The 12,719-nt window shown below is 40.3% G+C and overlaps 1 protein-coding gene across 1 annotated transcript in view; it reads left to right on the top strand.

The window, feature by feature from the left end:
• Positions 1 to 11,769, top strand: part of wtip (WT1 interacting protein) — a 30,013-nt gene extending 18,244 nt beyond the window's left edge. Inside the window, exons 3-8 of the mRNA XM_081605389.1 lie at positions 3,852 to 3,919; positions 5,060 to 5,122; positions 5,674 to 5,804; positions 5,988 to 6,039; positions 6,479 to 6,547; positions 8,287 to 11,769. Of these exons, the coding sequence (XP_081461515.1) occupies positions 3,852 to 3,919; positions 5,060 to 5,122; positions 5,674 to 5,804; positions 5,988 to 6,039; positions 6,479 to 6,547; positions 8,287 to 8,439 (536 nt within the window). The 3' untranslated portion in view covers positions 8,440 to 11,769. The remainder of the gene's footprint in view (positions 1 to 3,851; positions 3,920 to 5,059; positions 5,123 to 5,673; positions 5,805 to 5,987; positions 6,040 to 6,478; positions 6,548 to 8,286) is intronic.
• Positions 11,770 to 12,719: the final 950 nt, after the last annotated feature.

Genomic DNA, 12,719 nt, shown 5'->3' with positions numbered 1-12,719 from the left:
CTATCATAAATATGTTGATGTAAAGCTTTTAGATAAATGAAAACATTTGTTAGATTTTTTTTATCTGCATCAAGTGAGTGGAGCTGTGTCGGTGTGAATGCAGGCTGCCATACACTGCATCTGAATGCTCAGAGCCTCTTAACATATTTTCTTGCTAATCAACGTGATTTCACAGTCAGAGGTATGATTGCACGTTTTCAGCTGCTAACTGCACAGTCGCTGCATCCACAACTTTCAGATTTTTCAGTTAATAAAATAGAAAATATAGCTTTTCTCAAGAACAAAACTACCCTGCAACAAATTCCTCCTCAGAGGAAAAACATCCATCTCATGTTGAAGCACATCGCCGGGCGCATGACGTCGAGGAAGTTGACAAATGCTGCATGTTGGAATGCGACTTGAAATTTCCAACATCTGAATCAGCGTTTTCGGTTCTGTTTAGTCAGAAGTCCAGAGAAATACAAGCTAACAATACAACGACTCAGTTACAGTGTTGCTCCATCTGACAGTAACAGTGAAGGAGGAGGAGTGCCTGGAGTATTGAGAATGAATTGCTATTAAATTATCAATGGTTTTCCGTATTGGTTCATTCCTGCTTTTGGTTTAGATTCACATTCCAGTGTAGGTATGTAGTGTGTGTTTGGGTTTTATTCTGTCGAGTTGCTTAGCTCCCTTGCTATTAATTTGTGTGGTTATTAGTCAGCCTCCCTGCTGGGGTTCTTGCCTCACCGTGCTGCATTTTCCTGATTAGTCACACCTGGTTTTCCTGTCACTTTTTATTCACATTTCCAGTAGCTTTAAAGCCAGTGAGTTCTCTTCCCTCCTCCTGTTTCTCCCATTGTCTATTTCTCTGTGGTCTGTTTTCTCTGCCAGACCAGTTTCCTTCATCGATGAGCTCCTGTTGCTCCTTCCTTTCCTGCTGTTTTCTAAAAAGTTTAAGTTTATGGATTATTTTAAAAATCAGTGTACGTGTAAATAACCTCGAAGCGAATTTTGATATTTTTGTTTACATTTTGTTAGTTTCACGTTAATTTACCTAAAAACCGTTTCAGTGCTGCTAGAAACCCATCTTGTAAAATTTATGAATCTCACCTGTAGATTCATAAAACATTCAGACTTGAATTCAATAAAAAGGAAAAATAAAACCTGACTCCAGAATATAAGGGTAGAAAGTCCATACCTGGGAAAAAAAACTGACTGAGTGTAGACATTGTCAGCTGCAGAATCTGCACCTGAGGACTTTTCAGTCAAATAATACCTCCACCATGATGACACATCAGTTCACTTTTATACTATGAAAGCTGATATCCATGGCAACAGCAAAATGAGTGCATTAGCAGAATGAGGCCTGTTTTCTGAATGATCCAATATTTCATGCAATAAGAGAGCATGTTGGGATTCAGGACTGAACAAGCAGACTGCCACCTCAGTGTGAGGACGCCTGATGAGAGGAGATAACGGCTCATATATTTATGTCACCGCTGAATATAGCAGGTGATCTGATGGGAGGTTCAAATGTTAACCAGCCACTCACAGGATTCTTGCACCATCTGGAAAAGTCTAAAGTTTCTTCCAGGTCTGGATTAATACAGAAAATACATTTTGTATTTCCACACTTTGTAGCCCGTTCCATCCATCTGTCCATATAGAAACTGATTTTTATAATTAAACCAAAAGTAAGTCAATTTTAACCCAAGCACTGTTTCAACTTGGATGTTTAATCCAGAGATAAAACCAATTGCATTAAGCAGTAAGAGGGGCTTAGTTCTTAAATCAAGCTCCCAGAAGACTCCAAATAAATTGTAAATTCTAAACAGAGCTGATAGTTTTAGTATCCCCTGCAACACTGAGGATGTTCAGCCTCTCTGCTGTGCTGTCTGGTGACAAAAGGCCACAGCGATGGGGGGAGAAGAAGGCACGGAGCCCTCCACCCCCTCCTTTTTCTCCGTTATTCTCAGTTAGGGAAGCGGGCAGGGAGCGGGTGCTGGAGAGGTGCGGGGGGGGGGATGAATGGGACCAGCTAGTGACCTCAGACAGAAAGAATGTCCCCGTTTGCTCAGTCGGCCCGCTCCCCTAGCAGCGCTCCACATAGTCATCAGAACTGGGGCCTTTGTATTCACCTTCCAGACCCCAAACTGCAGAGCAGAGGCCACAGACCAAACCGACTTCTCACTCCGCTTTTCATCTTGCTCCCCAAAAGTGTGATTTAAAAAAAGTAAAAGTAAGCCTAAGAGTCATAAAAATCTCACCTGTTGTGTGGACGGCGTTCCTCTGCATCCCCGGCCGGTTATACGTCCGTTACCGCCTCGCCATTTCCCAGCATTTTGACACTGGGCGTGCATTTGAAATACAGCGATTGCATAAATTTCATTGTAAAAATGAAGGGGGTGTCCATGCTGGGAGACCAATAAACCCAGTGGTGACTCTGGAATACAATTAAATCTGACTAATCCAGTCAGATTTATGAGATCCGTGGGTTTCGTCTGCCAGGCTTCTGGGTGAAGTCATCGTGCTGCCAGAGAAACACGACCGCCGGTACGTGAATTTGAATGGACGGGCTGTGTGAGATGCGTGGCGGGGGGGCTGCAGAAGCTAGCGCGCAGCAGAATTTTTTTTTCCTTTTCAGACTGAATTCAAACTTGGATTCTGGTGAATGAAAGCTGGACCAGAGGAATTCAGCCTTCACACTGGCACAAGCCCAGTACCACTCAACCGCGACTTGCTTGTTGTTTTAAAATACCAAAGAGGTGATTCATAATTCTTGCACATAGGTTGAAAACAGCAGCTTAAAAATTTATTTTTAATATAGTCATAGTTTTCAACTCCTCTCCATCCTTATAGTGTCAATTGTTGCTGGTATTTCTGGCAGCTGTGTACATAAGCAGGGAGATACAGCAGGACCTTTGGAAAGCAGCAGGGCTTATTGATTGTGTAAATGGTGTGTGAATGGAGTTGAGTCGGGATCAATGGTTGCAGTAAGTAGACGAACGCTTAAAATGACCAATTTCCCCCCAGCCATCTGCTCTGTGCCGACCTGCTGCTGTGGGCAAGTCCACAGAGACACAGGCAGTGAGACGTATTGTGGCACACATCCAGATTTACTGCAAAAGCACTTTGTCACTCTACTTATTCTTAACTAACAGTGACATTAAACACAACTAACTAGCAACATTTCCGACGCTGTTTGGAAACGAATAAAAGTCTTTTTTTATGCATTAAATATAGCTGTGAAATAAGATCCAATGTCTACTGCTTCGTGCTTATTCTTTAGCATTTTAGCTAATTTAGAATTACAGGTGTTGTGGTGACCTGTTTGGTTTGTATATTTACAAGATTCAGAGGTTGCAAAGGCATCCGATTAGAGATATTCTGTTAACAACTGTAAAGGAAGCAATTGATTTTCTATTTTATTGCTCAAAAAAGGTAATGTGGTTCAGCTGCGAGCTGTCAGTATTTTATCAGCAGTATCAATAACTTTCTGAACAACCAGAAGGATTACATTTTTTAAATTAAATTCTGTTCCGTATGTCATATTGGATCATCTCAAAGCAAACTGATCCACGTTATTACAGAAATATCCAGTCAATCAATTACATACATTCCAATTCAGCCCTATGTGAAACACAACCAAATTGTTTATTGTGTCCATTAGTGAAAAAGATGTAGGCTTAAGGAAACTCAGTCAATTGCATTGATTTTCCTGCAATCCTTCCTCCTTAATAAGCTGTCTAAAACAACTTCAGTCTGAAATCTTCCGTGGCTTTTTTCATTATATAAGACTGCAATAATTATTGCAGCGGCATGCCATTTAAGTGCTCCTGCTAATAGACTTCTTATGTGATTTCTTCCAGGGAGGAGGCTACGAGGGAAGGCCTTCTACAACGTCAACGGGAAGGTGTACTGTGAGGAGGACTTCCTGGTGAGTCCCTGCTTATTCATGTTTATGGATTTTCCTTTAGTGATCATGGGGAGGCGACAGAAGGTGCAGAAACAAACCGTTTAAGTGCTGTAATTAGAACTCCAGCACCTCCCCCTCAATTTAGACTAATTTCAACCAAATTTCCCTCATGTGCTCATTCCTGCTGCACACACAGACAGTTTTAGAGGTGCGGGAGGAGTGTCGAACAACTTCTGGTCTCATCTGCTTCAGATTAGCTGGGCAGACCCAGAGTTGTGGTGCCCGAAGTTACTTTTGTTTAAAACTTTCACGTCAACGCAACTGAAACAATGAAACACCTAAGTTACCAAAGTGAAGCAGAGGAGAACGTTGAAGCTCCCGATTGGTTCCTGTAAACGGCTTCGTAATCTAGGCGAACTCATAACACATGCTGCTGACTACGCTTCCTGTTTATAGACAGCTTCCCCTTAAAGATTAACTCGCCGATATGTTAGGAAACTCTGAAATTCCTGTTTTGCGCCCATCACCACCCCTCTGATGCTGGAGGCCAGAAGACGGGATGAAGACTAATCGCCTTCCTGTGGCTGAGGCTTGTCTGGTCTGCCCCGTCACCGCGGGAGTGTTTCAGGCTGCGGTGGTGGTGGGGTGAGGCGGATGGGAGGGGGGCTTTTTGTGGCAGATGGTGGATTCGGAGAGGCGTTAATGGGCAGGGGGCGGGCGACCCATCAACACCTCCCACCTCCACCTGGTAGCTGCGTCTCTTCTGCCGAGCCCTCAGTGTCATCAGGTCGTGACCCAGGGGGGGTGGGGGGTGGGGGGGGGAGATTGTGTGCTGCAGATGGCCACTTTTATTGTCTGACGGAACAAGCAGCAAGATGTAGAGTGTTTTTATAACTATAACTATAAAACACATTTCACCATATCAACACACAGTAAATTTGATTAACTGGGCCTGAAAACGTCCCAGAAAGAGATGGTGGATAACAGAGAGACAAAGACATCCTGGTGTGAATGAAAGAGCGCAGGAGCGCCCTCTATAGGCAACTCTGAGAATAATCAGTTTTCCTGTTATTCAGTATTAGATGCCAATAGTTTGGCATAAAATCTATTAAAGTGTCTGAACTGAAGGAAATAAATTGTGCACTTCGTCTTTCCCCACAGTACTCTGGTTTCCAGCAGACGGCAGAGAAGTGCTTTGTGTGTGGTCACCTCATCATGGAGATGGTAAGAACTTTCTCCATTTCTCCATTGTTTTGAGGACAGATGTGGGTAGAAATTGTGTCCAAGTAAGAGTACCGCAACATATTTTAACTGCGTTAAAAGTAAGTAGAAAACCAAGAAATGACTCAAGAGAGTAAAAAAGTATTTGGTAATAAAAGATACTCGAGTACTCAGTAACTGATCAATTATTTAATATTTAAAATCACATAATCGGACAGACCAAAAATATAAAACAATGTGCAAATGTTAGTTTTTTAAAGACCTAATTGAAAATAACTCCTAAAAATGACAAAATCAGTCAAAAGAAAAATGTTTTCTAAATCGATTTCTTTCAATATAAAATTGATGTTTGTCTGTGTCTGGTGAATTTTTGGTTAAAACAGTTATGCCGATAACAATAAATGAATTTCAATGCAACCAACTTGAAGTTGAAAGTTTCCTAACTCGTAAATAAAATGCATACCACACCCTGTACACTTTGTACTAATAGGAAGAAAGTATTAAATACAAATGTTTTTTCTTCTTTGCTTGTTCTTGCTTGTGTCCTCGCTCAGATACTCCAGGCGCTGGGCAAGTCTTACCATCCGGGCTGCTTCCGCTGCGTTGTGTGTAAAGAAGGGTTAGATGGGGTGCCTTTCACCGTAGACGTGGAAAACAACATCTACTGTGTCAAAGACTACCACACGTGAGGAAAACTTCACCATCCGCTGCAGTTAGACAATGTTATTATTGCTAACAAGGTGTTCTGTTAGCGTTGATTTGCACCACTAGCATCATGAAAGCAATTAAGGACAGAGACAGATTAAGAGATCAACACATGTTCACTTATGAAACTTGTGTTGTAATTTCTGGTCTTTTTCCAACGCAGGGTTTTTGCGCCGAAGTGTGCTTCGTGCAACCAGCCCATCCTTCCTGCGCAGGTAAAAAGCTAAAATATCTCATGTTTTAAATTATCACTACAGTTCTGATGAGTTCACCTCTAGTTTACAGGTTTTGTAGTTTACTTACAAAACCTGTAAAATAAAAACTTGGTGAGTCCAACGTGCTACTCTTTGCTGCAGTGAGCTTTGGAGATTTTTATTTATCTTTTAAATAAAAAACAGAGATTTGAAGAACTCAAACAGAAGAGGTGCAAATGAAATATGTAAATAATTGCAATAGTGTGAAGTTTTCAGTTACTAGGACAATAGAGACTTAAGTTTATCGGAGCAGAAGGTGATGTTTTAGTTTACATCAAATTGAAGACAGCAGCGTGGGTTTTTTATTTTTCTGCAGCAGTTAGTCGTCCCTTGTCCGTCACTTTAATAAAACAACGGTCTGGTGTGAAGGAAAGGCCTAACTATGAGTCTGTTCTTGCAGGGTTCTGAAGAGACCATCCGGGTTGTTTCTATGGACAAGGACTACCATGTGGAGTGTTACCACTGTGAGGTGAGACACAGCGTTCATTCACACGCAGTAGGAAGACCAGTCTGTGATACTCTTGTTTTGACTGGTGATGAATTTAGCATCACTGTGTGTGATATGATTCAGCTCCTCCTCTGAATGAATGAATGAGACTGCAAATAAACAGCCATGCCACTCTGGCTGGCAAAGTGTTGGCGCATTTACGCATCCTCTCAGTCAGCGCTGTGAACCTGTCTGAGAACTGCACGTTCTCAGACAAGTGAGACTAGACTTTTGCACCAGTGAGAATGAATCACGGCTGTGGACACTAACCCAAGGATGCAGTTGAACATTGTGACTCACTGACTGAGCACATTCCAGCCCAGTGCTTCATTCTCAGCTGGGTGCTTGTTGTGAAACCTCACTTATCTTCCACCTTTACGCCATTTCCTTTCGTAATTTAAAGGTGACCTATTATGCTTCTGGAACAGGCTAGGACAGGGCTACGGGCTATTAAAAAAAAACACGTTCATTACATTTTGTTGCACAAAATGATTAGATAATGAGATTTTAGTCTGCTCTTTTCTACCTATTTTGAGCTCCTTTTAGAATACAAACTGCTGCAAACAGATAATTATAAAACTGTACATCTTTAAAAAGCAGAAGTGGAGCCTCCTGCACAACCAACAAAATATTTGTCTTTTCCAGTAGCCATTTTGCAGCACATTCAGTGGTAAAACTAGCTAAATGAAAGTGCTGGAGCTCAGTTTGGGTTGCTAGGTGACAGGTTGCTAGGTAAGAGGGAAGTTCCCGTTGATTGTGGCTTAACAACTGAGAAGTTTTTGAAACGGCTTGTTTTCCATACACCAAAAAACATTAACTTATAGACATTAAATCGTCTGGTTAGCTTTAAGTGCTTAGACTGTTTTTGGAAGCAGCCAAGACCCAAGTGGAAGTATAAAATTGCACAAAATGTCAATTTAACATAATAAACATTCAAGAATGATGTGAAAAACAAAACTTTCCTCAGGAAAATTTCACACCTTCTTGCTGTGATCATATTCAGAGAAGTTAAATTTCATTTATGCAATAATAATCAGCAAAAGCAGCAGGGTAAGACTTGCTAATGTTTCTGAATGGCTGTCATTCTGGGAAAAGGTCACAATGTAAGCAGAGGTTAATCATTCAACCAAGTCATGTAGGAAGAGGCTGAAGTTCACATCTGAACTCAGTAAATTTATTACACATTAGAAAAAACAGAGTAGCTTCATCATTCATTTTACATTTAACACAGGGTAGATTATGATTCACTCATTAAAAGTTAACTTGCACTAACAGTTTATGCATTCAGCTCTTTTTGTCCAGGTGTGAATCACAGGTTTATGTGATTCCTACTGAGTGTTCAGTGGTCTCCCAGGGGGGCAGATCCCCACCCCATGTTGTAGGGCAATTATTAGTTGAGAACTTTATCACTCTGGTTTCAATGCAAGAATGATTAAAAAGGAAGTCATACGTCATTCTGTCTAAATTATACAACGAGCTCTTTAAGGAAACTGAACTGAACTTAAACTGTCTTATGAAAAAGATTTTGTATTTTAGCATTGCAAAGCTGTTAACGTCATATTGGCTGTTCTACAAAGTATTGACTCGGTAAAGACAAAAGCACATAAAATAATTCATCAGTGTTTGGTTGTAACACGGTGTAGTGTGCCAATTCTTGCACCAGAAGCTAAATATTGATCTGAATCTTGACCATCTCTGTGACACGTTTATGTTTTCGTCAGGATTGTGGTCTTCAGCTGAACGATGAGGAGGGCCACCGCTGTTATCCACTTGAAGGCCACCTTCTTTGCCACAACTGCCACATCCAACGACTGCAGTCAAACTTGCCCGCCCACCCGCCCCCGAACTACCCCCTCCATGTGACTGAATTGTAGGAAGGAGACCCAGCTCCACCGTCGAGATGATCCAGGACACCAGCAGCGGGGTGAAGAGGGATGGTCGCCCACTCCTCCAGCAGCCATGGTCATGATTCCAGGCGCTGCACCCCCAGCTACAGAAAGGGTCTCCGTTCCTCTCCTTCTCCTCATCATTTGGGTGCATAATCCAAAACCAGACTCACCCAGAGGGCCCCAAGTAAAACCAACCTTTGACATTTTCACCTGGCTAAGGAAGCAGTTCCTGGATTTCTTGCGTTTTGACTGAAGAGCTTCACTGCGGCGCCGTCACAGCTCAGAGAACGAGGATCCGGCGTTGGCCGGGCCGAATGGGCAGTGCCTTCAGAGCGTTTTCTCTCTCCGTGCAGCTTTCAACACTGAAACAGAGCCCTGCAAAAGGCTATGCAAAGGACCCCCAGCATCATGACGCAGGGCTGTGAAGAAAAACAAACGACTCTGCACCGTGTCGTCGACGTCACAGTAGCACCACAAGCCCAGAGAAACCGACCGACATTCCAAGTAGATGTCCAAGATGACACCTCGAGAGATTCACAAGCAGTGTCTTAATTGATGATTATATTATGGACAGAAAGAAAACTTTAGATGCACATAGGTCGTCTTTTTATATATGAATATATATTTCGCAGACGTTTTCCACATAAGATCCTAGATGTAGATTGTATTTTTTTATGTATGTGTATCTGTGAGCGTGACATAATTGGAGGTGTAACTGAAGCCTCTGCAGCTTTTGGGTCTGTTGCATTCTCTCTCCTACAGTCGCTTCATGTCTGTCAAAGGGTCAGAGATCCACAGGAAGCAGATGTGGGTCTTGTAGTTTTTGCATGCAGTTCTTTTATTCTATTTTAAGTTCATAGACACGCTTCATTTTGTTACAAATTTGTTATTTTTAAGCAAATTTATCCCTGACAAGCTGATATTTACATACTCCAAATAGTAATTTTAAACAAACTGTGCAGTGAGCTGCACCTTTCATTCGAAACTTAAATCAAGGAACTGACTCAAAACTGCTGTTCCACCCAAATATTCAACAGAGCTGGAAATTTCCAGAATTCAGCTTTTTTATTATTATTATTTTTTTTTTTAATCAAATCTAATATAGCTGCTTAAAGTTGAATAAAACAAACTGCATGCTCACCTAAAAATATTTTTTTCCTTCAACATTTATTTCCAGACACTCTTATTTTGTCATATAATCACATCATCCAAGACTATGAGCAAGCTTCACTTGTACACTATTGTCCACATAAGTGTATCTCAATACATTAGAACATTATGAAAGTGTTAATTTATTTCAGACATTTCGTTTAGATATAAAACTACTGTTGTTTTAATTTGGATAATGGCATGTAGCTTAACAAAATTCAGTTCAATTAATATTTAGCACCGATTGAAAAAAGATTTATATTGTAGAAATGTCAGAATACTAAGAAGTATGTGCTTGTACAGTATGTTACAGTATACGCTCTCAATAGTTGCATGAATTAATGCTTCAATGAGGAGAGTTTAGGTATTTTCCTTCCACTCAACTTTCCAATAGTATTGTTAGATATTGCAGTCAAAAAATCACTTTCTCAAAACATTTTTATGTTACTTATGAAAATTGGATTTGGAAACATATTAATGGAAAGTTGAGTGAAAGAAAGAAGTGTGGTTATTTTGCAATAACTGTAATTGGAGTCCGCAAAATTATGCCATTCTTTTTGCAATTACTCTACATATGAATATTGGGGCGGGGGGTTGGCAACACTTTTTATACTGAAGTAAATAAACCTTTTAATGATAGTCTAATTTATTGAGATGCACTCGTATGTCCCATTGTGTTCTGCACAAAGTCTGCTAATGTGTTATGTGGGAAGAGGGGATACTTGAAATCATGGAGCTGCTGGTCCCACCCATGTGCTTTTTTAAGGGATCCCCACCCATCGTTGCTCGTGTGTGTGTGTGTTCTCGCGATCACAGGCACTTATGTGTCTGAGTGTGTGTGTGTGTGTGTGTGTGTGTGTGTGTGTGTGTGTGTGTGTGTGTGTGTGTGTGTGTGTGTGTGTGTGTGTGTGTGTGTGTGTGTGTGTGTGTGTGTGTGTGTGAGTCCATAGGAAGACATTAGACTAAAAAAATTAAAATCACTCAATGTCAAACTGTTTCTTTCACATATATTTGAGTTTTGAAACATTCTTTTTATTTCTGCTTGTACCGATTCTCGATTAAACATTCCTTGGACATTAATAGTTTGAAACCAGAATTCAAAAGTGCTTACTATAAAGCAAACAATTGAGTTTCTGTACATTTTTGCAGATTAACCTCAGCGGTTTGTGCTTATAAAAGCAGCTGATTGAAATATCTATATGTGTGTGTGTGTGTGTGTGTGTGTGTGTGTGTGTGTGTGTGTGTGTGTGTGTGTGTGTGTGTGCGTGTGTGTGTGTGTGTGTGTGTGTGAGAGATAGTGAGAGAGAGTATATGTGTACTAGTGGCAGGGCCCTGGCACATGCACCTCACTGTGTTTGCAGGGCAGCGCAGCAACCAGCAGGATGACTCCGATTATCTCTGTTAAAATCTGATGATGACATTAAAAGATGCTGGAACCGATGCATCCGATTTTCTCTGTAGCACATCCGTCACCCATCTGAGGTTGTGGCTAGAGCAGGGGGAAAAAAAAAAATGTCACCAACCATTTTGTGCATACACTGACCCGTACTGTAATGCTGTAATACACTCAGTTGTGAATAAATACTACTGAATGTGTTTAAAACAGAGAGTGAAGGCAGGGGTCATCATGTGAATGTAATATATAGTGTTTGTAAAAGCAGAGAAGAAAATGACTGCAAACTGTATGAACAACCTCACCTTTCTTGCAAGGCTCAAGTAACGTGTGCTGTACTTGGAGACTGAGGCATTCTATGAATTAATCTAATATCGCCCAAGAAAAACTTTACAAAAATGGATTGTATCCCCTGGAAAGATGTCTTAATTTACTTTTTTAAAATACTACTTTGATTTGTATTTCATAAAGAGGCTAGTTTTTTATTTTTATTTTGTTTCCTATCAAAAAATAAATAAATAAATCACTTGGAAAGAGAGATGACTTCTACTGTTAGTTCCATCAAGCACATCTCCACACCTGTCACGTCGTTTTGTAATGCTCAGTGTTTTGATTACCTAGATGGTTCATTTAAAAAAAGGAGACTAGATTTATTTATCTAAACATGAAAAGGTCTAAAGTTATTTAATGTATTAAAATCGGGACGTATCATTTAACTGTAGATGACATAATCTGCTTTTTCAATAAAGTGGTTTTATAGCTAACTGTAAAAAGTGTTGTTTTTGTTTTTCTTCTCATCTACATTGATTCAAGAAGCAAGTTGGATTTCAAAGAGAAGGAGTCCTAGTCCAAGAACTTGGGGAGTTTCTCTGTCAATGTCAGTGTGATTGAATTAATTCAAAGCTTTTTGACAAATCTCATAAATATGAAGTGTAGGGAAAGGTTATGAGTTGAGAATGGTTTGGATTTCACAAGCCAAAACAAGGTTTTCCATGTTACCAACCAGCCCATGTTCCCATGCAATTTTATTAAGGGGAAATATTAATTTAGTATGAAATCGCTGCCTATTGTTGAGCTTCTGTAACATTGCTGGCCTTTATTATTGGTGTTTTTGCATCATCTTCCAGTAAATTTGTGTTTATTTTTTAGATAATAGCAGTGCAGCACAAGCAATTAAATAATATAATAGTTTTTGAGTCAAGTCTGCAACTGCATTTAAAGACCTCAGTTGGAAAGACTCCCACACAGCAAAGTTAGCTTAATTAAATATGTTGAGTATGGCAGTTTTGCTCAATTCAAGGGCAAATCTAATTTGACCCATGCATTCAGTCACAGCGGTGTGTGATGAAGAGTTTTTTCCTGGGATCCAGTCCTGCTGACTTATGTTCAAAGAATCGAGAAAATTCAAAACATATAAAACCGACTAAGACGATTTTAAAACTTTGAACTGGACCTAAATTGGATTGAACATAATATTTAGAAACACGATGCACCAAAAAGATCCAGACTCACAGTAATCAGGGTAACTGCAGTTCCCTTGGTGCTGTAAACCCCGCAAAGACATTCCTGGAAACATCACACAAGTGAAAGTTATGTACAACGTTTTCAGAGTAGAAGAGTTCAAAAAAATTCTCAAGTCAACTTAAAAATGTACCTTAGACGTACAACAAAATCTCCATTGAGGTTTTTAATAGTAAACACTTTAGGTGTGTCTGTCTCCAAA

Source organism: Poecilia reticulata, chromosome 3 (genome assembly GCF_904066995.2).
Source record: "Poecilia reticulata chromosome 3, P_reticulata-male-v2, whole genome shotgun sequence".
In the NCBI taxonomy this organism is placed as follows: Eukaryota; Metazoa; Chordata; class Actinopteri; order Cyprinodontiformes; family Poeciliidae; genus Poecilia; species Poecilia reticulata.
This window is presented reverse-complemented; position numbering and strand designations above follow the sequence as displayed.